The 27,809-nt window shown below is 44.9% G+C and overlaps 2 protein-coding genes across 2 annotated transcripts in view; one reads left to right on the top strand and one right to left on the bottom strand.

Moving 5' to 3' along the window:
• Positions 1–27,809, bottom strand: part of CDPF1 (cysteine rich DPF motif domain containing 1) — a 271,203-nt gene that overhangs the window by 231,069 nt on the left and 12,325 nt on the right. The gene's annotated exons all lie outside the window — the stretch shown is intronic.
• The window catches only part of ETV6 (ETS variant transcription factor 6), a 112,063-nt gene that overhangs the window by 62,767 nt on the left and 21,487 nt on the right, over positions 1–27,809 (top strand). Inside the window, exons 3-4 of the mRNA XM_063308343.1 lie at positions 25,185–25,349; positions 27,518–27,652. Of these exons, the coding sequence (XP_063164413.1) occupies positions 25,185–25,349; positions 27,518–27,652 (300 nt within the window). The remainder of the gene's footprint in view (positions 1–25,184; positions 25,350–27,517; positions 27,653–27,809) is intronic.

Below are 27,809 nucleotides of genomic sequence, written 5' to 3' on the forward strand. Positions count from 1 at the left end.
CAGTAATTATTCTGATGGATGCAAGCCATGACACACTGGAAGAGTCGAATTGCCACCTCTTGTTCACGAACCCTGCAATCTCCAGGCCACATCAGAGAAAGCAGGCGGTCTCTGCTCTGTCCTGCCTTCCCCCATGTCTGTGTGGCACACCAGAGATCTACTTGCTTAGGCCAGCAAGAGAGTGGGGTAGATGACCCAGCACACATGGCTCGGTACATCCCCATGACCATCCTTCCTGTTGTATTGGGAGGTTAGAAGGTATATATCCAGAACAACTGTTTGGAAAACAGACACACCCTTGATCTGATCCAACCGTTGTGATCACTTCCTGCATGTTGCAGTTTGTTGACTACCTTGAATCAGAAGGTCAAGATGGGTTCAACTACAAAACCTTGACAGATATTGACATTTCATATTGTGGGGATGGTTAGCAATAGCCGAACAAGGAACCACAGACTCCTTTCTGCAGCTGTTCTCATCTTCCCTTGCTCCAAGAACAAAGTCACCTCCTTGGCAAGAGTGATTTTGAAGGGCCCCAGAGAAGCTCTTTTGAAAGAACTGTTTAAAGACCCTTGATTACGTAAATGCCAGTCTTTGCAGGAGGAGAACTATGTTAGTCTATGGCAGGGAAAAAACCAGAAGCCTTCCGTTAAGGCACATGCCTTGTAATTACATTTGTTAGTCAGAAAAGGTGATTTATGGATGTCCAGGTGCTTCCCAATCTGTGGCACCTTTGTGAGACTCGCTCAGCCATTGAGTCACACAGAGGCTCGGCATCTCGCTACCTTGCCTTCCTGTGAGTGTTTGAATTGTATCCATAGGTGTGAATGGCAATTATTCGCTTCCACGGGCAAAGGTTTAAGAAGCCACATCGATCGACAGCACGGTAGAAGTTGGGACTACACCTAGTTCCCGCGTAAAGGAGTTCAGGTTTTTGAAAGGCAGGACTCTTTTTGCATAGCTTTGTCCTGAGCAGTTCAACCCCTAAGTCCCAGTCCAGTATCTTAACCGCTACATCACACTGGGTCTCAGTTATAATGCATTTTTGGTGCAAAAAAGAAGGTTCTGTGCGCTGGGCGCCCAATGCTCTGCTGCTCTTCCTTTCCCCCGTGCAAGCATGATTTGTTAAGACTCCTTAAGGGTCTTCTGCTCTTTCTGCATCAAGCAGGAAGCAATACAGCTCTTAGAAATGGACAGGACAACACAACTCTTACCTCTGATATCAGCGGTGCTGGGTTTCTGAATAACAGCTCTCGGGGCATATGCCCAGAAAGGAGCTTGGGGTAGTTTCCCATTCACCTAGCACCCAGGGAACCAGGTAGCGTAATTGCAACTGCAGCCTGCGGACTTGCGTCCTTCAAACCAAGGGTGGCCCCTGAGCTTCTCCTTCAACTGGTCCAGAGCTATCAGCTTGGGCGCATGAAGGTGCATGTATTTGCCCATCTTTAAACTGAGACAAAACCACTCAGGTATGAGGCTGTGTTCGTTAAAGTGCTCTGAAATCCATTTATGGGAAGGTGTTGTACAGCTGAGCTGTCATGAGCACTGATGGCGAGCAGGAGGGGGCCCCTATCCAGGGGGGAAAGCGCATGCGTAGTACTGAGGAGTTAAGCAGCCATTCAGAGAGACACAGATCGGACCCGCCTTGACTTTGGGGTTTATCTGTCTGGGTTTTTCCCACGCTTCTTCAGTTTGTTAGGATTTTCTGTCCTATGTAGCAGCAATAAACACTAGAGACCTACTCCTCGTCTCAGCGTGATTCCTGACTGTTAGGACATGAGCCCAGAACACCAGCAGTAATGGAGGCCAAGGGAAAGAGAAGCAAAGAGGGCGTTGAGTCAAGTGGGGTCGGTGGTTTACAAATTTAACGTGTGAAGAGTGTCATCAGGAAGCAGCGAAAAAGGTTAACTGTCTAAATCAGTGTTTCTCAACCTTGCCAACTTCCAAGTTGTGCGGACTTCAACTCCTGGAATTCCTCAGCCAGCATAGCTGTCTGGGGAATTCTGGGAGTTGAAGTTCACACAGCTTGAAGTTGCCGAGGTTGAGAAACATTGGTCTAAATTCTGTCTTAGGTCTGTTTTACCTAGTTAATGGTGTATTTACTCTGGGCTTTTTTGCAGAAACTTACCTGTTTGCATGTTACTTTGCACGCACACACACACACACACACACACACACACACAGAGTTCAAGGATAAAGAGAAATTGATCGGGACCTCACTCTTTTCTGGATACTGGGTACGTTTGAAATAACGAGACCATGTGGTAGTTGCTTGCCCATTGACAAAATGGAGGCATAACCGGTTGCCAAGCGTTGATGAATTTACCTGAATACTGCCTGACACCCCCTCTCTACCTGCCCGCTGAACACTTTGTGCTACAGCTGCTTAGCTAGCCTGGCAAATGCCAAGGTAAGTATCTGCAGCTACATGGGGGTCCCCAGAGGTAGGCACAGAGGCAGCGTCAGATGTCCCAATTGCAGTTTCCTTTGCAAGTTAGGCACCCACTCCTGGCACGTGCACGCACCGTCTTGCACACATGGGACATCGCAGACCAGATTCCAAATCAGGTGATCCAAAAATAGCTGATCTGATGCACAGCCAGATTCTATGAAGTCCTGAAATGCACTAAAAGCATTTGAGCGACTCTGTCCTCTTCTCATACACCCTCAGCTCCAAATACTTGCTCACCCTTACTTACTTACTCCTCTTGGGCTGTAATGGTCTTCCTGTCTCTGTATTATTGTTTGCTGTGTTCTTTTCAATACTCTTTCTGTGCAAAAGTAATTCAAAGCTTGTTCGGTTGATTGGATGACCCAAAGCTTTATTCCTGCTGAAAGTGTGCGAAGTCCAAAACCTTAGAAATGGTTGTTCTAACATAGCATTTCCTGGTTGAGAATAATAACTCAGGACATCTTCTGCCTGACTTTCCAGCATACACTGGTAGGCATCTCCCACCCACCCCCCAAAAAAATCTCCACTTAAGTACATTCAGATTTTATTGAATCTTCAGAAAATATTTGTGAAAGTGAATTCTTCCTCTGTCTTCTCCTTCTAGAGGACATGATAATTTTATTGAGTACTTAGAAGCATGTTAAGGGCTACTTGAAGAATCTGGTGGTATCTGAATCAGGAGGGGTTGAGCTGGTTTTAGGTGAGTGCCTGCATGCAGGGAAGAATTGCATGGGAACCAGGAAACTGAGCTGAATCTTGGTATGGCAGAGATCTCTTGTTCCCAGTTCTGAGAAACATGTAACGTAAGCTGACGTGAATGGCGCTGGGTTTCCCCAGGAGGTACAATCCCATGATCTGAGGCACTCTAGGAACCCTCCTCCAACAAGTTGCAGTAGCGAAAGAGAGTGCTCGTGAAAGTGTGTGATAAGTGTGCTGGTAAACTAACTTCTCACTTACCGCAGCGCCTTCTGCAAGGCTGCCTTTATGCCAAGTCTGGAAGCTAAAGCTGTTGCAAATTGCAGGAACGCAACTGTTGAAAGAATTGTACTCCCTTCCAGTGTGTTACTGAGGCAGAGTCAAAGTGTTGCTCCAGAAAGCCCAATGTAGCTTGGGATCAGTTGGGCTATAGATCTGCTCGCCCAATGTGGTTATAATCCACATCCAGTAGATTTTCAGTTGACATAATCAGGGGTAGGATATTTTCAGTCATGATCTTCCATTCTCCAGAACATTTGCCTTGAAGGCAACATCTCTGTGCCTGAAGAAAATGCTTTTGATATACATGGTGGTGGAAACCAAACAAATGGTCAGTGTGGTTCTGTGTTTTATTGGATTTACGTCCTTGTATATTGCTGTATTTAAATGTATGCTCAATTTGGACCCCTCCTGGAAATGCATTTCCTGTAGGCATCATCCAAATATTTTAAGTAAGATAGGTGGACTTGTGGCTCTTCTGCAATTCTCCAGGAAGAGAAGCTCTTGTGATAGGACATCTGGCACAGAATTTGGCTTCCCAAGAATTTCATCCTTCTTAAAAGAGCAGATGTCAGGGATGCAAAAGAGCGCTAAGAACTATACAGACAACGCCAGCTGAAAACTTAGAAGATGGAAGGACGATACAAGTCAGGTTTTTAATGGTTAGGTCTTATATCTATAACTAATATCAAGATATTAATTATATCTTGAAAAATTAATTTTTAAAAAAAGGTATCAGGTTTCTGTGTTTTTCATCTTCCTTGTTGCTCCCTAGGAGTGAAAACCCTTAGAAGAAATGTTCCAGATAGTAAACTTGTTTATTACCAATTTGCATGCGACCTGGTAGAATTTAACTTTTCCATTTCAGTGCTAATGCAACAGCCTCAAATGCTGTACTGTAACTGGACTTTCTGGAGCTACTTGCTAAGTTACTTTGCCAGCTATGTTTATTCATTATTTTATTCTTTGTTTTTATTATTGTTCTGGGTGGCTTTATTGCTTTTATTCCGCTGTTTCTAACCGCTGTGAACCTCCCATACTGGAATGATTAGGGCAGCAGAGACATCTTGTTAAAATAAGTAAAACCATGGAGTCCCCGGTGCTCTCTGAGCCTTGTTGTTTTCTTGCAGACGTTTCATTGCCAGGCTAGGCAGCATCTTCAGTGCAAATAAGTAAAAGAAATAAATATTTCTCCCTCTGTGATTGCTAGCTGCAAACTGTAACATAACCAGTATTTATTTCTAGTTCAAGAAATGTGCCATGAACTTATCCGATCCTGTCGGCTTACTTAAAATAATTGAATGGTAGATGTGTGTAGCTCATGCCTTCTTTAGAAATGTGCCCATCTACCAGAAAAATATTAGATTAAACTGGGGTGGTTGTTGACACACCGATTATAGACCTCATCTGCCTGATCTTCCCACTGGCCAAAAAGGTCGCCCACTCCTGATTTAGGGGGCCTGGACCTTGTAGAGGGCTGGTCTGTGAATCCCTGCTGAGCAATCTGGGTTCATGTACAAGTAGCTCATAGACATTGGTAACCTCCCCTCCCCTCAGTTAATTGTGAATGCATCGTTAGAGGGCCAATGATAGCTCAACTCCAGAAGGAATTTCTGGTCACTGCTGACTGTCTCTGTGTATTCTACGATCATGATAGAACATCTGATGGATGAGAATTCTTACATCACAGAAAGAGGTCGCAAGTCCACATGGATCTCTTCAGTGTTCACTCTTTTCTTCTTCTGGGATTTTTTTTAAGAACTCCTCACTGTAGTTCTGAGATTTTCCGATGGACTCTCAGCTTAAGTAGTAACCTGTTCAACACTGCATAGTTTTGCAAGATCAGTTATGCCGATAACTCTTGCGAATTCTGATACCTTGGACCTAATCTTTAAGCAGAAGTACAACAAGTGTGTAATACATCACCCATAGCTACTATATTCTATACTAACTGTAGCTTCTGGGCAAAAGTCCCAAGAACCTTTCTGCTTGTTTATTTATTTGCATCCAGAAATAGGCAATATGTGGATCTCCAGATAGTGCTGAATTCCGGTTTCCATCAGGCAGAACCCATACAGCTAATAGTGAAGAACAATAAAAGACATCTGGAGGGCCGCAGGTCGTCCACTTTTGGCTTAGCTAAGAAAAACCATGCAAGAATGAATATTTATCTATCTATCTATCTATCAAATTTGTCACCACCCATCTCCCACCAGAGGGACTCTGGGCGGTTTACAACAGTAGTCAATAAAACAATAAATATATAATAAAATACAATATCTAAAATACAATATCTAAAAATACAGTTACAAATACAATAATTATAGATTAAAATAGGATCCAATACGCTGCCTCCATCTGACTGTAACTCATTCTCAGTAACTCAGGATGGCCCCGGGTGTTGCTGCTGCTTCTGTGCGTTTATGGCTGTTGTCTCATCATCTTTACTTTGGAAAAAAAAAGAACCCAAGTCTTTTTCACTGATCGAGTTTGGTTGGACAGTTGTTTATGTTAATCATTTGTCTGGCTTAGGAACGTAAGCAGTTTCCTTCTAGTAGCTTTCTAAGTTACAGGAAGTACAGCAAGGGTCCAGGTCTGACAGGAAACGCAGAGTTGATCCCTTCTGCTCCCTGCTTCAGACTGGGTCTCCCTTGGAAGGAGTCTTGTGGAAATCTGGATTCCTGGACCTCGGATTAAGCTTGCTCTGAGTTTATGGTGTTTGTCCAACTTTATGCAAAGTCCAGTGCGGACAATTTTGCCCAGGTCAGGAGCATACTGAGTGGGGTGCTGGGGGTTGGCCCCCCAAAGCAGTGGGTGGAGCCAGACCCCCCTCCCCCAATTCTGCTTCCCTTTAAATATAATTAATAGGATTAGAGTTGTGCACTCCACCATTCGCCCCTCCGGTTATGCATTGGTTACAACTTTGGGGGGTCTCTAGCCGAGTGCTGTTTATGTTCCCAGGGCCTCTGAGATGGTCTGGCCCTCATGGCTCCTCACAGAATATTCTCTTCGTAGTTATGGGAACTGTAATCCAATCCATTTTAAAGGGACCAGACTGAGGAACATTGGTCCCACCACCACCCCTCTGAAGCCTTGATCCACTCAGATCAATAGCCTCCTCCTGTTTCTGATGGTGGATGCCGCTTGGGGGGTCACTTTTGCGTTGATTTTATTCCCAGCTCTGAAAGATTACAGCAAATACCAGTGAAAGAGGCAAGGAGTAACTTGCAAAATTCTCTTACTGCCCAGAAGGTAAGAGAAGTGTGGGTAACTTCAACGTGTTTTCCCCCTTTGTACTTCCCGCTTCTCTTCGCTGAAGAGCTGCGGTCGTCAATAAAGAATGTAATACAAAACCATTTCCAGGGAGACCAGCCGGCCAAGCATGTATCTTGCGAGTTAATAACCGCTCAGCAATTAAGTGCAGGAACGGCAGAGGGAATTAGTTCGATAGGGAGCCTAATTCTTCTGGACCTGCAAGCTTTCTGTGTTACGGAGGGATTTATTTTCCTGGGGGAAGGCAGGCTGCGAAGTTAGCCATCAGAGTAGGCTTGAAGGAATCCAGTCTGGAGTGAGATGGCTCGCACAGGGAGAACCAGACATTTACATCCCAAAGTAAACACCTTCAGTTATTGAAGATTGATTCCTCCCTCCTCACCCCCACCTCCACACACACACACACACACACACACACACACGCATGCTGATTGAGCAGAGCAGAATTTTTTTGGCACTCTTGGTGCCTTTGTCTCTGCCTAGTAGTACTTTTGCAGAAGTGATTGGCATAGGAAGTTGAAGACTTCCACTGGAGGCAGTGCAAAAAAGTGAAGATGGGGATTAGAAGGGGCTTTGATTGTGCAGTCACCCTACAGGTAGTCCTCACTTAACAACCATTCTTTTAGTGATGGTTCGGATTTACAATGGTGCTGAAAAAAATGGCTTATGACCGGTCCTCACACTTGACAACTATCGTAGCATCCCCCCCAGTCATGTGATTACAATTTGGGTGCTTGGCAACTGGTTCGCATTTATGACTGTCACAGTGTCCCGTGGTCATGTCATCTCCATTTTCAACCTTCCTGGCCAGTTTCTGGCAAGCAAAATCAATGGGGAACTATGTGATTCACTTAACAACCACTTGGTTCGCTTAATGCCAGCAGTGATTCACTTAACAGCCCCCGCAAAGAAGGTCATAAAATCGGGTCAGATTCTCTTAATGGCTGCTTTGCTTAGCAACCGAAATTCCAGTCCCAGTTGTGGTTGTTAAGCGCGGACTACCTGTATTGACCCCGCTCCCTCAGAAATCCCTGCCAAAGTGTGTTCTTTGTGTGTTGAAATGGGAATTACTTCATGGTGCTTGCCTGAGAATAAGAGAGGAAGACGGAGAGGGTTGACAACAAGGATATAATTGCCAGCAAAAAGTCCTAAGGAATGGGAAGTGGGAGAGTCAGAGTCCTGTTGGAAAATTAAATAGCTGTACAGATTTTAGAAGCAAAGGCTGAAGTAGGTCCTTTGCTAGTGTGTTGCCTTCTTCCTGCTGATGTTCTGCATTGAATACGCAAGGTAATAATTATTGCTGGGAGAAGAGCTTTAGAGCTAACAAGGAAGTCTGATAAAGAGCCTGGAAAAATAGCCAGGGGATATTTAAAGAGGCTAATTGAAGGTGGCACAGAGAGAGACGCTTTGTGGCGAGCAAATATCGAGCCTCAGTGATGCAGAGGCAAGGCAGGTGGAAACCGGCAGCAGCTACCATATGCCACCGTCACCTCCTGGAAGGAGACCTCGTAGTAATGACTTCTCTGAGTGGAGCCCAGCTTCCTGGGATCTCATCGCACATCCTTGGCTCCCCTAGAAAATTAGTTAGCCCTTGTTTTCTTCTGTAATGGTTTCTTGACTTCTAAGTCTTGCCAACAGCTCTGGCATTTCCATAAAGAGAGCTTTGGACTATTTTGATGTATAATTTTATGATACTTTGGAGGCAGGCTCAGTAAGTGATCCAGGATGGCTGTCTCAGGGGAGGGCAGATCTCCGGGTCTCCTCTGAACTTGGAAATCAGCTGGAACCGAAGAAAGATTAACATACGCTCCAGTCAGGAAGTTCTGACTCACGTTGTGCTCTTCAAAGAGGTTCCCTGAGCAGCACCTTGCAATAATTCGGCTTGGCAGGAGACCTAGAAGACTACCCAGCAGAGTCCATAACTGGTGCATTGATCTAAGTTGGGGAGAGGGCATCCATGCCGTCTTGGCCCCCAAAGCTAGTGCTGGACTCCCAAATATTTTGGGGCTGCAAACCTAGTGCAAGCAGGGATATTCATTCAGGAACTCGACACCAGCTCCTGGTTCAACAGAATCACGGTGCCTCTGACCGATCAGTTTATTAGCCTCCTTCAGCCATTTCTGATGCTCACTCCCCATTTTCGCATGCAAGCACACACTTGCTCAGGCAGACCTCACCTTCCACCCTGCCAGCTAAAAATACTGAAAGGGAGTGACCCCTGTGTCAGAAACTCTCTATGGGGAGAAGAAAGGCCAGCAAAACCGCTCCATTCCCAGTTTTGGGTGTTTTCGTTCTTGGCTTCTTTCATACTGAAGAACTGCCATGTGCCAAAACAAATGCATGGTGGTGATAAAAGCAAACAGGAATGTCTGTTGGACCACAGGAAATTTCCTGTACAGGAAGAGATCTTTGGAACTTCCTGTGGAGGAGGGCATGGTGGGGTTTTTGGCAGGAGGCTCTTGACCACAGCTGCAGTTGGTTGGGCGGAGGGAAGTCGGGGCACGCCAGGGACGCAAGAAGGGCAGAAGTCTGTCCGGGGACGGTTCAGAAATAGAGCTTGAAATGCATCCTTTTCCTCCCCCCCGCCCCAAAAAAAAATTCTGCAGGGACAAGCTTTCATACAGAGTTGTGGGTCTGTGGTAGAAGTTGCTGATGGCCAGGAAGCTAGAAAAATTGTGGCTGGATTCTTCCCCCATGAAAGAGAAACCTTTTCCTGGCAGCCAAAGGAAGACAGAAGATTGTTTGCTGCAGTCCAGATATTTGCTGCATTAAAGTTACTGGCCACTCAGGATCACTCCAGCTCATGCACCTGGCCAGGTTGCTGTGAAATGTTCAGTCTGGATCCAGGTGGAAGGAAGGAGGCTGAAGGCTGAATAAATAAAGCTCCAGGGCTTCAGGTCTCAGTTGCTCCTTCACCAGCAGAACAGAAGAGCTCAAGGAAGTCAGGACTGGAAAATGGGTTTGTTTTTACGTGGGATGGTTTGTTCATTATAAACAGGACTTCAGACAGCTATGGTCATTTTGCAAAAACTTTTAAAAAATCCCAAACCCTTAGAGAATGTATTTGCCAGGCTTCTTCAAGTCAGCCTGCAGTTTTCCTGGGAAACTTTTCTAGAATGACAGTTCACCAAGTTGTGGCGATCAGTACGATAGAAGTTCTTGCCCCGTGCACGTTTTTCGGTTATTTCGGTGTTATGGATGCAAATAAACTGGGCAGATTTTTGAAGCCCAGTAAAACCAGCTCAATCTCTTTACGTAATTTGGATAAAAATGCCCCCTAGGTTCTAGGGCGTCCATGAGAGAATGGGTCAAGAAAGTCAAAGTGGCTGCTGCAACCGTATGATTGAAGCCCCACCTCCACATTCACGTTTGACACACACACAGACCCCACAGGCAGCCCTTCCTTGTTCTGTCTTCCACATACATAAAGTGTATAGGGAATTAACTCATCCACTTATCAAGTGTGTAGGGAATTAACTCATCCACTAATTGTAGCTTAAAATCCAGAAGCTATGTTGCTCCAGTCTTGATCCAAAAGGACCCTTTTGAGCCATTATTTCATTCCTGTCTGTTCTTATTGAACATGTTTCCTCTGCTTTTTTGGCATTTTACTGTATGTGAGCAGACCTATAGGATGGGCTGCAACAGGGGAGTAATCCTGCTTCACCCTTTTACTGTGACTAGTTCTCAAGCCATATCAACCCCTTGATATTCTGAGGAACTGAGAACAATGAGCTGGCAGTGATGATAAGTTGGATGAGGTGTCAGAAAGATGATGAAATGCTGCTAAGACTCCATCTTGCCTTCTGGCCTTTCACAACAAGGACTATAAAGAAAGACACAGTAGCGTCACCATTGCAGATCCTTGGTGTTGTCCAGCTAAGCTCTTCAGGAAGGTGCAGGAGGCTCCAAGTTGCAACAATTTGGGCCTCAGACCCATCATGGCTAGTTGTTGCTAGTTGCCAGGTCAAAGACGTGGAGAGCCTGCCTAGGGTGCAGGCTGAGGGTGGTGCGTTTGCTTTACAGGTCTGTCCCATCCCGGTTGTAGCCTGGTTTTGGAGCAGAAACAATCATGGTCAGTCTAGTGGATATTTTACATCATAAAGTGGAGGAACAACGCTATTCTTAATAGTTCAGTTGCTTGGAATTGGGTTGGAGTTGGGCCAATTCCAAATTGAATTAATTAAATAAACGAACTTCCCAGACCAGCTGCAACCCTGAAATTAGTTGGTACTGTCTCATCCAATGATTAATTAATTCTGTTTAATGTTTTAAGTCTCTGTCAAGGTTGTTTGATGTATAAAGCCCAACCTTTTTAGGAGATCTCCTCGGAAAGTGTCTTCTGGTGCTTTTTCTTACAGAGGTTTTCACTGGGTTGCTTAATCAACAGAGGAAATCAGTTATTAGTTTTCTAAATATGTAGTGAGCTAGATTTTTATAGTGTTATTGCTGTTGTTAATGTTTAACTTGATTATATTTTCTTTTTTCCTTGATGTTACATGTGATCTTTGGAAGCTAAGATCTTGGGAGCGTTTTAATGTAAAAAGGAGCTAATAAATATTTTCAATCAGTCAATCAATCAATGACCCATAAGGCTGACATGTTTTTTCATAATAGAAGCTGAGATTCTGAAGAAACTGCCTCCTCTGTGTCTAACATTCTGAATTTTTGCTGACTTTTAACTCTAGAATAGGACTTATTTTAGCTGGGAGCAGATTCATAATACAACTTTATCCCTAAATTCTTGCAGGTGAGCCTTGTGGAATTTCACTCTCAGTGAAACCCTGAAGAGGAAGTCAGTTGAAGTCATTCATTCTTTCTTTGGGATAGACTTGCGTAGGGTCCTGCTTGAAGTGTGTCCCAGCAGTTAAGAGGGGGCAGGGTTTGTATATATTGGTCTATTTTGGAAATAGTTCTTCCCACCGTCTGGAGCAATCTCTGCTACTTCTGCTTTCCTGGAGAATTAAAAATTAACTAGTAGCTGTCGGATTGCCTGAATAATGTTGATGCAGATTCAGCCAGGAATTTGCTCGCCTGCTTCCTATCCGACCAAGGCAGGTCACCTCCAGCTTGACTTCCTTGTTCTGTTCCTGGAACTGAATAATAAATTCAGCCGCCTCACCAGAATGACCTAAATGCTATTTCAGCTTGTCTCTGCCTGTTTTCGTTATACCCCAAAGCCCTTTGTTTGCCTGATAAGTGTTTCCCCACAGGAAATTTCCTGTGACGGAAAAGGCAGGGGAAGCTTCCTGTCAAGGCCAGATGCTGGGGAGGCCAGATAATAGCAGGGGTTCAAATCTCAGGTTGCAGCAGCTGACTTCAGGGTGGGCTGACTTCCTTGCACAGCAGCAGCCTGTCAGCCCCAAAACCTGAAGGGTCTGTTAGGAAGAGCATGGAACAGCCTACCAAGTTCTTCCTGAAGATCTGACATTTCTCTTTTGAATGATGCTTCCATGGTAGCAATCAAGGACAACTGCAGGGGGAGGCCAAAAAAGTGAAGATGGTGGCTGTCTGCATGCAATGAATGCCCCACCCTCTAAGGCCTAACCCTAATCTCTAGGGCAGTGTTTCTCCACCTTGGCAGCTTGAAGATGTGTGGACTTCAACTCCCAGAATTCCGTGAGTTGAAGTCTACACATCTTCAAGCTGCCAAGGTGGAGAAACACTGCTCTAAGGAAATCTTGGATTTTGGCAGATGTTGTTCTCAAAGTATCCCTCCTTCTCCAACCAATTTTCTTCTTGCTCATTGCTGCCGTAGGAAACTGTGCAGCGTGGGCATCGACGAGGGTGGGGGAAACATGCAATGGCCTCATCACACATATCCTGGCCTCATCACACACATTGTGTGATTGGTGTCCTGCACGGTTAGGTTGCAATGCACATTATATTGTTGGGGCTTCTTCTGGATGCCTGTGCTGGGCCAGGGGAATGAGTTGGAGATGTTGAGAGACCTCTGGAAGCAGGCCAGGGGGCCTCTTGTGGGCAGTTATGGGACTGGGCATGTGGTTGACCAAAGTCACATACTTTGCACTGTTCATGAGTCAGAAACCGCCCAGAGTAGCTCTTTAGTTAAATTTTATTTATTTATTTATAACTAATTAGGATGCTTGGCTCTTGTTCTGTGACAGCAAGATTGGCAAAACAAGTTGCAGGAGTAGTTATTATTTACATGTTGGGCTTTGGGAAAAAATAATTAGTATTAAATGTCTGTCATGTACCTTAGCAGATGGAAACGAGATGGTGTGGCTGTTGGTAGACAGCTTGCAAAACTGAATTGTCTCTTCTGTTTTTACCTCCTTCCTTCTCTTCAATTTCCTTCCTTCAAACTCTGCTAAATACTCTGCTCTTTGATCATCTGTTTCCTTTCTTTCCTTCTTTTTTCCCTTTCTGTTGCTTTTCTCCCCATGCAACTCACAGGCACCTGTGAGTTTGGCGGTGATGATACATCGTGCCTGTCAAGGCTTCTATGCACAAATGACTCCAGTTGCCTGATTTACATGGTGACAGCATGATACAAATGACAAAAAGCTGCAAGCTAGAAGAAGTACCAGTGGTTTTGAGGAACTATGGTCTACCTCACCCCATTCAAGGTGTCCACAGCGAAGTGGGACAATCCCCACTTGCCGTGCATCACTGGACAAGCCCCTCCTTAACAATACTGCGGTGTGTAGCATCATCACTGTGCATGCTCCGATGCTGTTAAAGTACATCTCATTCTTTGCTTGCCAACAAAAAACAGGCTGGCCTGCTCCTGTTGGCTTGTTTTTTGCCAGCAAGAGGAAAAAAACACATCACCGGAAAGTTATGTACAGTATTCATGTCTTGCTGCCCTCTGCTTGGTTTTAAAAATCTGGGAATCAGCTGAGTTCACTGGTTATAGTGTGGACACCTATCAAATATTTTACATATTGGTGGTAGTTAATACTATTACTTTAGTTCTTTGTGGCTCTTTTAATAGATTTATATTTTTCATGAGAGATCATCCAATCTGTTTTACTGTACGGCTGATAACAAATGAAGTCTTGAGCTGGTGTGTTTAGAAGCAAATTTATTTTCCCAGGGCTTGGGGTAAGTATTTAAAAAAAAGATGAACAAAGGCACAGTTTAGAAAATCAATGTTTTGTGTAACTAAACCCACTTTTCACCCTACATTTAGCAAGAAAAGACATGCAGAAATCCCAGTGAAAGAGATGCAATCCACTAGGCTAAAGAGGAATGGAAGTGACAGATGCCCCATTTTTTTTTAATACGTTTGTCTGCAAATTGCAAAAAGGAGTCGGTGATATATTTCTCCTCCTCCTTTGCTCAGTGTCTCTGTAATCTTGTTCGGTGGTGTTTAAAGGCTTGAAGTTTAAAGGTCTGAAGGCTTTGTTGGCAGTGATTATGGTTAGTGACATTTCCCCCCACTTCCAAAAATAATTGCAGAGGGTGCTGTATGGATCCCTTGCAGAAGCTTCTGATATGCTCTACACCGCTTTAATTTGATTTTCAATAGCCCAGAGAGCAGCTCAGTTATCAACCCTGGGGTAGTTCTTCCAGGGCCTTTAGTGGGGTTCCCCACTTGCGTGTGCAAGAAGTTGCAGGGAAGGAATTGTAAGCACAGTTGTGCAGACAGGACCGATGGGAGTGAAGCAATGCTACTCTTCAAAACCATTGCATCAGTGCATATCCTACTGAGGTGGATTCTGGCCAGCTGGGCCTGCAAACTCATTCTTTGCCCTTTCTTCTACTCAGTTCGCACAGTTTTCAGTTCTCCTTCCTAGAGTGGTTTCAACTCTCACTCCGAAATTGATAGTTCTGTCTGTGTCCCAGGGAACACGTGATGAAATGTGCGTTGGGACATTGCAGAGGCAAAGGGGTGGAATTGGGGTTGCAGGTTTCCCAGGGAGCCACGTCGTTTTGGAGTTATCGTGGCTGGGAACGGACGCCTCCGTGGCCTGGTGTCAGCCCCACCAGGTAGGCCAGGCCAGGAAGTCCACTCCACAGGACAGCTAAAACTGCTTTTATTGGGATTGACTATAACGAGAGACTCTCCCAGTTCTGGTGGTGCTCCTTCTCCTTATACACCGGTGAACTAGGGACGTGTCTGTCTGGGCCGCTTGCAAATCCTATTCTTGACTTACAAATGCTTCATCCCTCTTTGCCTAGGCAGTGGCTCCTGCGAGTCTCTGTCAAGGTCACCTTCCTGCCTCTCTACCCCTAGGGTGTGGATGGATTGCGAAAAGCGAATTCCTGGGAACCTACCTTGATATTCTGCACAGCAGAATTGTCACATATATTATGCTTTGCTTTCAGTCTCGCTCTTCTCTGCATATCGGAGCACTCTGCCTGTGAATCAGCGTTAGGTAAATTCGCTCAGAAAGTTGCCAAGATTTCGTTTTCCGGTGCCAAAGTACCAACACCAGCTGGTTGCCCTGCATTTTCGCGGCACAGATGCTGACTCGCCATTGCTCATAAGCAATTCCCACAGAAGGGGGCCGTGAGATCGAGACATTCTGAGAAATTATTCCAAAGTCAGTAGGTGCGGGGAGCCCCGGACGCTCGTTCACAGAGGAGCCTGCCCCGTCGTCTGTCAGATTCCTGTCCTGGAGGTGTGTCATTAAGAGTGGCTGGTCCAAGGCCTGGACGGTGGAACGACACGCTTGAAAGAGAGCAAAGGGCTTTTTAGCAGTTGCCAGGGTATTCCCTGCACATAACGATAGGGAACTTTTATTTCGGCGCTGTGATTTGCATTGCTCTCCCGGTTGCAGAGAATTAGAGGTAATGGATGCGCTCCTTAGCAGGCGAAGGTGTCTTTTACCCTAGCGTGTTTTGTGCAAGAAACAGCCGGTTCTTCCCACACATGTAATAAGGCATGTTTTCTGCTCAGACCGGCCATGAATTCCTTTTGGAGTAACCCAGCCCAGATAGATGGTGCTCTGTGAGACTGAGAGGAAAAACTCAGCAGCATTTGCTGGACGTGGGCTTGAAAAAGCTAGGCCAGGTCAGAACTGGATACTAATGGGATGGGAGACCGCCAGAGAACTCCGAAGGTCAGAATAACATCCCAAAAAGAGGTGATGGCAAAGCATTGTCATTGTGTGGCCAGGAAAACAACATCAAGAGTTGCTCTCCAGTTGAAGGAGACTTTCCTACAGGTAGTCCTCACTTAACGACCACAATTGGGACCGAAATTTCGGTTGCTTGGCCAAACGGTCATTAAGTGAATCACCACAGTCATTAAGGGAAACATGTGGTCATTAAGCAAATCACATGGTCCCCCATTGATTTTGCTTGCCAGAAGCCAGCCGGGAAGATCAAAAATGGCAATCATGTGACCCCGGGACACTGCGATGGTCATAAATGTGAACCAGTTGCCAAGTGCCCAAATCATGACTGCGGGGACACTGTGAGGGTTGTAAGTGTGAGCACCAGTTGTAAGTCAGTTTTTTCAGCACTGTCGTAAGTCTGAACCGGCACTAAATGAATGGTCGTTAAGTGAGGACTACCTGTATTAGTTTTTCCTTTCCCTTTCCAATGGACTGGCTGAAAGATACTTCTGCATTGCCGTTGTGTATTGGAGAGGCCGCACCTAACAACTTTCTTCCTGACCCCTAACTTCGCCTTGATGTTGCTAACCAAGGTTTTTTCCACCCTCTCTTGTGCAGCAAATGCCTTTTATCATTTCCTCCTTCCTCATTTTTGTTATCTTTTTCATTTCCCCATTCCACCGCATGATTTCTTTTTTCTGGCTAAGTGTAAGAGTGGGAAGTTCCTGGTCTAAATGTCACCTTTTAAAAAGCGACTGCAGGGAAGCAACTGTTTTCTCAGCTTTAGTGGGGCCGGCCCACCTTGTGGGGCAAGATTAGTAATGCAGTTACACAAAGCGGGTCATGGTGAGCCCCCGCCGATCAGTCCTTTGGACTTCGGTTTAGCACATCTCGCTCAGAATTACGTCGTCGAATCTCTTCTCCGCCTCATTTACTGAAAATGGGAAGTTGGAAAAGAGGTTTTTTGCTGCCCCCTTTTTCCATCCTTGGGTCTTGCATCAGTGCCAAGGAGCATTTCCAGCTGCAAGACCAATTTGTGCCAAGTCCCGATCTTGAATGGAGCAGAAATTCAGATGAGTGCCTCCCTCCAACTCCTGCTGTGTTTCATTGATTATAGGAAAGATTATTGGAAAAATGGATTGTATCAGTTGTGTCAAGCTATGGAATGTGCTGAGAAAAATGGGAGTCCAGAACCTCTCCTTGTCCTCATGAGAAACGTGTCAGGAAGCCACAGTCCAGATGGAACACGACGAAACAGGTTGGCTCCTGGTTGGCAAAGGAATGGCTGTGTACTCTCCCCTTACTCATTATTCAGGCTATATGTGGAATACACCTTGAGGGAGGATGGATTGGAACAAGGTAACTGTGGTTTTAAAACTGGAGGAAGACATACCAATAATTCGTGCTGTGCTGGTGATACTACCCTGATAGCTGAAAGTGCAGATGATCTGCTGGCTCTAGTAATGGAAGTCAAGGAGTGCAGTGAAAAAATGGGATTAAGGTTAGATATAAAGACCAGCAAACTAACAAAAACAGGTACAGCAACCGGACATAGAACTTGCAGTGAAGATATTGAAGCGGTAGATCCGCATCAAGAAATATGCCGCAGACTAGCACTTGCTAGAGTAATCATGAAGACCTTGGAAAAGGTCTGCAGCGTTGGAAGACCTGAAGGACCAGGTTGCGGACAGGTCCTCTTGGAGAAAATCTATGCGGCCACTAACAGTCCATACTGACGTGATGTCACATAATCAGTCAATCAATTGGTCAATCACTAAGTGGCAGCCAAGATTTAGGAATTTCTGTATCCTTTTGCTATCATGGACTAGGCCATCTGGAGTTTTCCAGCCTAGGTAGAATAACCCTAACCCTAGCAAATAGGCAGCTAGTACTAATTGCATCAAACGAGAAGTGCAGAAGAGCCCAGTGGCATGTTGTTGTGGTGGTTGCATCTCTCTATGCATGCATGCATGCATGCATGCCTTTGAGTTAGTCTTGACTCCTGATGACTGCCCCAACTAGTCCCTGCAGTTTTCTTCAAACATTTCAGTCTCTCAGTTGCTAGCCTGGTGCCTTAACCATAACACCAAACTGGCTCTCTGGTTATTGTGGGTTTTTAGGTCACGCCACGGGCTACTGTAGGTGTTTCTTCAGAATCACAGGGCATTTGTTTCAAGCCCCCAGTGAGGCAGACCCACATCTTCTGTGCCAATGAAACATCTGTGGCCAAGACTTACAGGTGGCAAAAGCATTTCTAGGAAACCACCTAAAGTTAACATTCTGGGATACCTGAACTAGGGCCAGGGGAATTTTGTGAATCTGCTCCTTGAGTCTAACTCCTTCCTGATTTATGGCTTTATTGCGGAGCTGTTTTGTTCTGTTCCCTATTCTGCTCTATTCTACCCTGTAGAATTGGTTTTTATGACAGATACAAGGGGAGAGAACTATTGTTCAGAGAACTCAAGTCCAAAGCCTTCTCAGGTACATGAAATTTTAAATCTTTTGGAGCTTGAGGAAGAAAAGCCAGAAAGGGCCTCCATCCTAGTGGCCAACTTCCCAGTTGATTTTAAAGTAAAATCTCCTACTGGAGTTCAACTCCTGAAGACTTTGTGGGCTTTGCCAGGGAGTTTTCTTAGCAATAACATGGAAGTGCTTTGCAATTTAACTTCCTCCAGAGTGTTTTTTTGACTTCTCGGTCTAGCCTAAAACTCCAGTATTTCCTGCTGGTTCCCAATTCAGATCCTTGCCACATCCAACCCTGCTTACCTTTTCAAGAATAGCCAAGTCTGGATTGGCTCCCACCTATCTGGGCATGGTCAATGTGTAATAAATGAAATATTGCTGCCCCCTAGAACGAGTAACACATTAGGTCCTCCTTCCCGTCTACTCTGGACAGTTCTGAACATCAGATTTCCAGAATGATACTGACAGATTAGAGCAGGTCCAGAGGAAGGTGACAGAGATGATGCAGGGACTTGGGATGTTCAGCCCAGAGAAAATAAGATGGAGGAGAGAAACTGCATCACTGTTCAAGTACATAAAAGGATTCCATGGGAAGATGGCCATGAACTGTCTTCATGGCCACAGACACTGGGACCAGAAGTGACAGATTAAGTTGTCGCTACCTCGGTTTCTTTCTTAAATATAAGGAAAACACTTCCTAATGACCTGAGCAAGCCTACCGATGGAGGTAGTGGGTTTTTCGTCTCTGGAGGTTTTTAAGTAAAGGCTGGACAGGATGGTGTAATTGTTTTTCCTGCAGAGGGTTGGACTGGATGATCTTTGAGGACCCTTCCAACTCCACAATTCTGGGATTCTGTGCATCCGCTCCAGGCTTGTAACTGGAGTTGTGCAGGAGTCCACTCAGCTCCGTCGTCATATAAAATGAATCCGAGGCAGGAATGTTTCTGCCACAGACCTGGGGCTGCATGTATTGTGTTCATTTTGGAAATCTGGACCCTTTTAAGGGATGCTTAATTATTGTACAGAGTGTGTTGTTTCCCTTTAGTGGAGGAGGAAATGAAGCCCAAAAACAGTCCAGTTCATTTTCTTTGGTTTCAGGAAGAAAGTTGGAAGATGTTCAGCAAGTGCCCTGGGTTATGTCAGCAGCTGGGAGGGTTGATGGAACAGGATTTTCAGTCTCGTTCCAGAACGGGGCCAAATGCTTCCAGGAAGCTCTGCCCAGGAGTTGGGAAGATTTATTTCTTCATCTCAAAGGCTCCAGGGCTTTTTTTTTTTAAATCAATAGGCTTTTCTTAGGTCTTTTAAATGAGGTCCTTTCTGAAAACAGAGAGAGAGAGAAAACGTTACTCGCTTCTTGTTGATTTCATTTAGCGTGACATCATCTTATGCATCTCTACAGGAAGAACATAACTCACATTTTAAGGTATCTAAATTAAGAGAAATGTCCAGCAGAGAAAAGAAAAAAACAAGTCCCAGGAGTGTCTGTGGGAGGGGTCAAAAACAGTCAAGATGGCATCCAGCACCTGGATTGAAGACCCACCCCCTTTTTTGCACATGCACATAAAAAAGGGGTGGGTCTTCAGTTGCAGGTCAGAGGTGCCATCTTGACTTTTTTGACACACATATATCACCCACGGATACCTGTCTCTGGGTACACACACCAGAAACTGAAAAAGTAAAACTGAAATTGAAAATGTGAAAAAGAAAATTGAAAGTGTACATATCAAAAGCAAATAAAGGGGGTCAGGTGCAGAATTAGCTGTGGGATCAGTAGGTTCAAACAGAAGTGATGATATGATCGATATGGCCCGAAGAAATCTGATGGCAGTCCAGGGTAGATATGGAGCCTGGAGAATAATGAGAAGAACCTGGGACTCACCATGAGTAGAATCTGGCAGGGTTGCTCATCAGAAAGACAAGTTAGCCAATCAAACAGCTTCAGCTTCATCGGGCAAACAGCTTCACTGGATATTTGCTTCCTTGAGAAAGGAAGTCTTCTCCTCAGCCTTAAGGAAGGGGTGGTGTGTCCCCTCTTCAAGAAGCTGTCTCTGGACCCAACAATCCTGGACAATTTAAGGGAAGGTAGTTGAGAAGCTGGTTGGGCTTCAGCTCCAGAGGACGCTGAAGGAGACAGATGATTTGGACTTCTGTCAGTTGGGTTTAGGCCAAGTGAGGGAGCATTGTTGAACTTCTTGATCTCTTGATGTGAATGGTCCTTGATGTCTCAGGGGCTTTCAGTGTCTTTCTGTGTCCTTCTGGGCCAGCTGCGAGCTTTGGGAATGGGAGGCATCATTTTGCGGTGGGTCTCCTTTCTCTGCAGCCAGTTTCAATCAGTGTGTTGGGGCAGAAGTTGTGCCTGCAGCCTCTTATTTGTGGGGTGCTACAGGGCTCGATACTGTCTTGCCTCTTGTTTGTCATGAAACCTCTGGGGGAGGTCATCCGCCAGATCCCGGGCCAGCCAAGTGACGCTGTTGAGGTCCTGCCCCAGTGTCTGGAGGCCGTGTGGGTCTGGATGGGGAGGAACAGTCTCAGGCCCAATCCTGACAGGACTGAGTTTCTGTGGATATTTGGCCCCCCTGGGTCAGAAGTGTTTTTGCCATTGGTCTTGGATGGGGTTGCACTTCAGTGCTAGTGCACAACTTGGGGGTCAGCTTGGACTCATAGCTCTGCTCAAGGAGCAGGTGATAGTTATGGCCAAGTGGCCTTGCACAACTGCATCTTTCCTGAACCATCTCTCATGCCTTGGTCACCTCATGCTTGGACTATTGCAATGCACTCTACATGGGGCTGCCCTTGAAGACCACTCGGAAGCTACAGCTGGTCCAGAATGCAGCAGTGCGGGCAGCAATGGGCAGGCCTTCTTATGCCCATGTGACACCACTTGTCTGTGTGCTGCATTGGCTGCCAGTGGGCATCCAGGGGCAATTCAGGGGCCTGGTTATCATCGTTGAACCCCTTCCCCACATGGTGTTTCTGCCCATCCAGTGAGATCAGGCAGAGTAGGCACTCTTGTCAAAATATGAGAGTGATTTTTGGTTTTTCCTTTAAGAAGTGACATAACCCTTTGTACGCCACAGAGTTGCTTTGTGTGAGGTGGGCGGCTATATCAATGTGATTAATAAACAAACTTTGTAAGTGACTTAATGATGTATTGAAAAACTGTCATCTTCACAACATTTGAGACCGCATGTTTTGTTTATTTGTATCTTACTAATTGTACTTTATTCCCTTATTCTTTTTTTATATCTTTTATCCCTCATGGTTTATATTATTTTTTAAAAAAATCTTTAGTTAAAAAAAGGAAATTGAAGTATTGGGAGGAAAAAACTTAACTAAAACATTGGAATGCATGCATTTTTAAAAATACTCTTCTAGCCCTCATGGTGTTGAATAAAATAAAACACAGACCTGGCATCATAGATCTGAATGTTTGGAAGGAACGAGGCACCAGTAAACACAGCTCTATTTCTGTGGCTCTCCAAGCCTTGAGTTGATTCATAGTTTTGAATTACCAGGCTGGCAAAATAGCCCACTTTCCTTTATTCCAATCTTCTGTTCTGAAATGCCCCCGTGGCTGCCCTTTCTAGCTTTGATTTCAAAGCTGGCGTGTTTTTGCCAAGGTTGCGTGGCTCGGCAGAGTCCGGAGGCTGTAATTAGCATCCAGATGATGTGCAGGATTTGCCGTGTGTGTGTGTGTGTGTGTGTGTGTGTGTGTGTGTCTAGTTTCCCACCCAACTCTCCATTCTGCCACCCACTTGTTGAATCGTTCTGTGGGTCAGTCACCACCTCCGTGCCCTGAAGCATCTCAGCTTGTTTTTGCTTTCTTCCTTTTCCTCTTCTTTCTGCCTTCTGTGTTGGTTTTGTGAAATGTCCTGATGGAGGAGGAGGATTTGGGGAAGAATAAGTACTGTTGCAACCCAGCCTTTCCCCTTTTAATTGTGCCCCAGTGAACTGTAACTCTTGTCCTGTTGAAATAAAATGGAATAGGAAGAACACAACGCAGCAGGCATTTGAGCAAGCACATAAAAAAAGTCAAGACAGCAGTGGTGATGCACATGAAAAGGGGGGAGGGCTTTGATGGCCCAGTTGTGGCTGCCATCTTGACTTTTTTGACCCCCTGTGGATGCCTTCTCCTTACACTTTAACTCTTGGCCTGAAGTAGTAGTTAGAAGGAGGTGTGCAACCTCAGTCTGGTGTACAACCCCAATCTCTCCATATCTGAGCTGTCAGCGCAACGCAAAATGATTTTATTTTTTGCCTGAGACATTGATGGATTGGATGGGAAGGGAAGGGAAGAAATAAAGAATTGAGGGACATTAACAGTAAAATCAGCGGGGAAAATAGCTCACTGCAAACTTTTTAGAATTTAACGGCTCCTGTTAAGCTGTTCAGTTCATGAAAGGACCCAAAGAGGGGTTATGACGATACTGTAATTCAGTTGCTTTGGCCTGGAGAAATTGTGTCCTTCCGAAAAGAATAACCTTAGGAGAACTGAATCTCTTTTTCAGTCTGTAGCTTTCCTGCAATGTGTTTTATACAGTCCTTTCACCAGGCTTGCAGCCAAACAGAAGAATTTGCCACTTTGGCATAAGTATTACGCTGGTTGGCTGAAAAAGTGTTGAAAGCGCCTTGCGAACTGCATGCTGATGATATTACTGAGGCTTACTAGTGTCAAGACGTAAAGCATTACTCATTTGTAGCAGATTCGTGAGCGGGAAAATGTAGAAGCAGTGAAAGACTTTGTATTTCTAGGTGCGAAGATTACTGCAGATGCTGACTGCAGTCAGGAAATCAGAAGACGCTTAATCCTTGGGAGAAGAGCAATGACAAATCTCGATAAAATAGTTGAGAGCAGAGACATCACACTGACAACAAAGGTCCGCATAGCTAAAGCAATGGTGTTCCCCGTAGTAACATATGGCTGCGAGAGCTGGACCATAAGGAAGGCTGAGCGAAGGAAGATGGATGCTTTGGAACTGTGGTGTTGGAGGAAAATTCTGAGAGTGCCTTGGACTGCAAGAAGATCCAACCAGTCCATCCTCCAGGAAATAAAGCCAGACTGCTCACTTGAGGGAATGATATTAAAGGCAAAACTGAAATACTCTGGCCACATAATGAGAAGACCGGACACCCTGGAGAAGATGCTGATGCTAGGGAGAGTGGAGGGCAAAAGGAAGAGGGGCCGACCAAGGGCAGGATGGATGGATGATATTCTAGAGGTGACGGACTCGTCCCTGGGGGAGCTGGGGGTGTTGACGACCGACAGGAAGCTCTGGCGTGGGCTGGTCCACGAAGTCACGAAGAGTCGGAAGCGACTGAACGAATAAACAGCAACAACAGCAAATTCGTAAGGGAGCATGAGAAAAGACAAAAAGTGGCAATAATTGCAGGGAACAAATGCAAATATCTTGATTATCCCAAATAGGGCACACATCCGTTTATCTTGTGTATGTTAGAAGATGCTAGAGAAAGAAAAAGGTCAAGATGGTCTTGAGTTGATCCCAACTCCTTGTTCCTACACCCATGTCACTTTCTTGCTAAGGAAGTGGCCACCTTCTGCCACCTCCCAGTCTAGTCTAACCTTTGGGAATTTCCTTGTGGTCTCCTGTTCAAGGACGGATCGGACATGACCCTCCTTAGTTCCAAGATCGCCAGGATTCCAGAGATGGTGTCTCCACAGTCTGACTAGATCCTTCATTAACTGGGGTGTCTCATCCCAGCAGATCACTTCACTATTCGAGACACGTCAGGGAGGTGCTTTCCTGGTTCAGGTGCTCAGGGCCCGGGTCTTTCGAAACCACACTCTTCCTGACCGACCACTGCTCTGGTTTGGCTGAGGTGTCACTGTGTGTCTCCCTATCTTGAAACGCGCCCTAATTTTAAATCAATTTGTAATGAGCAAGGTTCAACCTTTTGGCTTATTTTGCTCCAAAGAGGAAAAAGGAAATGCAGTTTTTTCCCTGTCTCCTAACAGAGAGGTTTTACAGAAAAAGAGTAAAGTGCAGTCTTCTGTATGTCTAGCAGTCCATCTTCCAGCAGATGGTGTCATTTCAAGTATGTCAAGCGTTGCCCCTTGTCGTGCTGATTTTTTAAAATACATTCTCAGTGATTTTAGAGGATTCGTCTAAATACCTAACTTAAATTTATGGAGGTCCCTCCCTGTTGGCTGTATTTGTGGACCCCTGGTGTTGAAGTTGTGTACAGATGATTGAGGAAACAGAACTAACTTTACTGAAACATATCTCCATCTAATTATTACTTGATTTAGGTAACGATCTCTGTTGTACACAATCCTGTTCAAAATTCAGCCCAACTGCAAACTCCTCAAATGCTCTTCCTCTGCTTGCCCATCTTCCAGACCGAATGCTGCAATTTGTGTAAATTCTCCAAATGGAGCGGTTTTGTGCACGTTCTTTATTCGGACATTTATTCTTCCTGCCTGACCCTAAAAATGTAATATACATGGACATGAATACAAGTGTCTTTGCTTCTCGTTAATGCCAGAATCAGGGAACTGCAGACCCGTCCATTTGCTTGTAGGTGAAAACTCTAAAATCACACCACAGATAGCTGAGTTTGGTATAGAGAGGAACAGAAAGTGTAGGAAACAGTGGCTTTTCTTTTATTCTTGTGCATTATCATGTTTTCCATTGCTCTTAGGGTACAGGACACCTTCCCTGCCCCGGCTCATTGCCTAATTAGGTGGAAAGCAGCATTTCCAGGAACAGGGAGTTGTGCTCCATGAAAAAAAGAGGTTTTTCAGGAAGTAGCAAAGGGAAGGCACTTAACAGTGTCTGTGTTGTGGTCAGTATCAGAAGACCTGTATCTGCCTCCTAACAAAACCATGAGTCCTAGCTTCTCTCACTTAATGCAAAGATAGGCATAGTTGTGCTTTTGGGATGCTAATTTCATTCATTAACCGCACTTTTCTGCTCCTGTCTCCGCCAAGAGGCTGTCTTCCTGATGGCATCCTTCTGCTGACTTCTCTACAGGTTTGCAACCCGTTTACTGGAGCAGGGACGACGTGGCTCAGTGGCTGAAGTGGGCGGAGAAGGAATTCTCCCTCAGACCCATCGACAGCAATACCTTTGAGATGAATGGCAAAGCTCTCTTGCTACTGACCAAAGAGGACTTCCGATACAGGTCTCCACATTCTGGTGAGTCATTGAAGACCTGAAGGAAATAGGGAATCTCTTACTCCGTTAGAGGGCAAAAATGCAACATCTGTTAGAGATTAGATGTGGAAGAGAATCAACTCCTTCAGTATTCTTTAAAAATCTTTATTGCGTTAATATTATTGCTATGAATATTTATTTACTGCAGAAACGTTGTACACCGCCTGATTCAGTTTAGATGGGGAAAAGAATTAAACCATAACATCAAACAAATTCCAGTTAACATCAACCCCATTTGGGTCATTATACAAGACACGGTGAAGGGAGAAATAAAAGAACCCCAAGCTCTTCCTTTGTAAGCGGAATGGGGAAAGGGAAATTGGTGGAAATCTGATTCATTCTCACCCCACAGCCTGCGCTTGGAGGGATAGTTGAGGACAGTCGTTGTCCTAATAGATATTAGTTGTTGATGCAAGTAGATGTCATAAATATATTTTAATAGAATAGGTCGCAGTCTTTCCCATTAAAAATAAAAACTAATAGGAAGCCAGTAGATATGCAAATGGGAGAATTCTGCTCTGCCTGTAATGTTACTAAATGTTATTCCTAAGTTTGAGTCTGTATTCCAAGCTGCTTTGGGTTGGGTGGCATCCTTGGCCTCTTCAAGTGGGTTCAGCATCCATGCAAGCAACACTTGGTGGATTCAGAGGTAGCAACCATAGGGTTTGGGTTTAGCATAGGAGGTGGTTGGGCTGATTTTGGAGGGATTCCTGTGTCATATAATGCCAGAGGTGAAGGTGGTTGGGCTGATTTTGGAGGGATTCCTGTGTCATATAATGCCAGAGGTGAAGGTGGTTGGGCTGATTTTGGAGGGATTCCTGTGTCATATAATGACAGAGGTGAAGGGGCCCTTTAGGCTGCCAACTCCAGTGCCTTGTTCAGTGCAGGAATCCAAATGGGAGCATCCCAGAAAGATGGCCGCCTGTCCCCCTCTTGAACACAGCCCACCAAGGGAAACCCGCCACATCTCTGAGAACTGTTTCTCTTAGGGAATTGTGCTTTCTTGACCTTCAACCCAAACCTTCCTTCACCTAACCTAAGTCCATTATTCTGGGTCCTGGATTCTGGAATGAGAGGAGGCAGGTCTCGGCCTCCCTCTGTGTGTGACGTCCTTTCAGGCATTTGAAAACTCCTTTCATACGGGTCTCCCCCCACCCCCTCCACCTGTCTCCTTTCAAGATGAAACGTTCCCAGCTCCTTCAGTCTCTTTGAGCAGCTTAATTTCTAGTCCCTGTTCATCTCTGTCGACTGTCTTTAGCCTGACCCAGCTTCCCTGAACTCTTCTTGACGGGTGCTGCTCAGAACAAGATAGAGCACTCCAAGGTGGGGTCTGATCAGTGGAGAATAGAGTGGCATGACTACTTTTTGTGATTTGGAAATCAGGCTTTGGTTGATACAGCCCAAAATTTCATTGGCCCTTTTTGCAGCCGTAACACCCTGCTGGTTCATATTAGATTTGTGATCAACTACTATTCCAAGATCTTTTTTCTATTATTTAGCCAACTATCCCCCATCCTTCATCTGTGCATTTGATTTTAGTTTGCTTAAATAAAGAACTTTACATTTGTCTTTGTTAAATTTCATTCCATTCCTTTCAGCCTGTTTCTTTAACCTGTCAAGATTGTTTCGAATTTTATTTCCATTTTCTAGAGCATTAACTATCCCACTCATTTTTGTTTGTGTCATCTGCCGATCTGATAAGCATTTCCTTCCCCCGACTCATCCAAGTCAGTAATAAAAAAATGTTGTGGGAGAGAGGATACAAAAATGAATATTGTGGCATGCCACTAGACTTGAAAAGGAGCCATTGATGATTAGTTTTTGAGTACAATTTTCCAGCCAACCATGTATCCATTTTATTGTTCAGTTAACTAGATAGCATATTAGAATGCCATGGGCGTACTTCGTCAATGTTTTGTTGAAATCAAGATATATTATGACTATAGCATTCCCACAATCTATTAGGAAATTGGCTAATTAAAAATTGAGGTAAGGTTAGTCTGGAAGATTAATTCTTGACAAATTCCTGTGGACTTCTGTTAATTGCCATATTGTTGCAAGGAGAATTGCCTTTTTATATTCAGTGACCCCAAAGACAGCAAACAGTCTTTAAAAATTAATTTTCCTGAGTTGGCTTTTTTTTCTTTCAGGTGATGTGTTATATGAGCTTCTTCAGCACATCTTGAAGCAAAGAAATTCCCATGTGCTGTTTTCTCCCTTCTTCCACCCTGGGAATTCTGTTCATGCTCCACCAGATGTCATGCTACATCAGAACCACGATGAAGGTAACGGCAATAATCTCTCTGTTCATGAAAAGCAAAATTACATAAAGAGTTCAGGTGGTGCTGTAAAAAGAAAGAGGACAGTTGGGGGGGAAAAAACAACCCTTCATATTATGGCAAATAGAATTGTGTGTGGTTTCCTGTAACAGTGATTTAAAAA

This window comes from Candoia aspera, chromosome 7 (assembly GCF_035149785.1).
Source record: "Candoia aspera isolate rCanAsp1 chromosome 7, rCanAsp1.hap2, whole genome shotgun sequence".
In the NCBI taxonomy this organism is placed as follows: Eukaryota; Metazoa; Chordata; class Lepidosauria; order Squamata; family Boidae; genus Candoia; species Candoia aspera.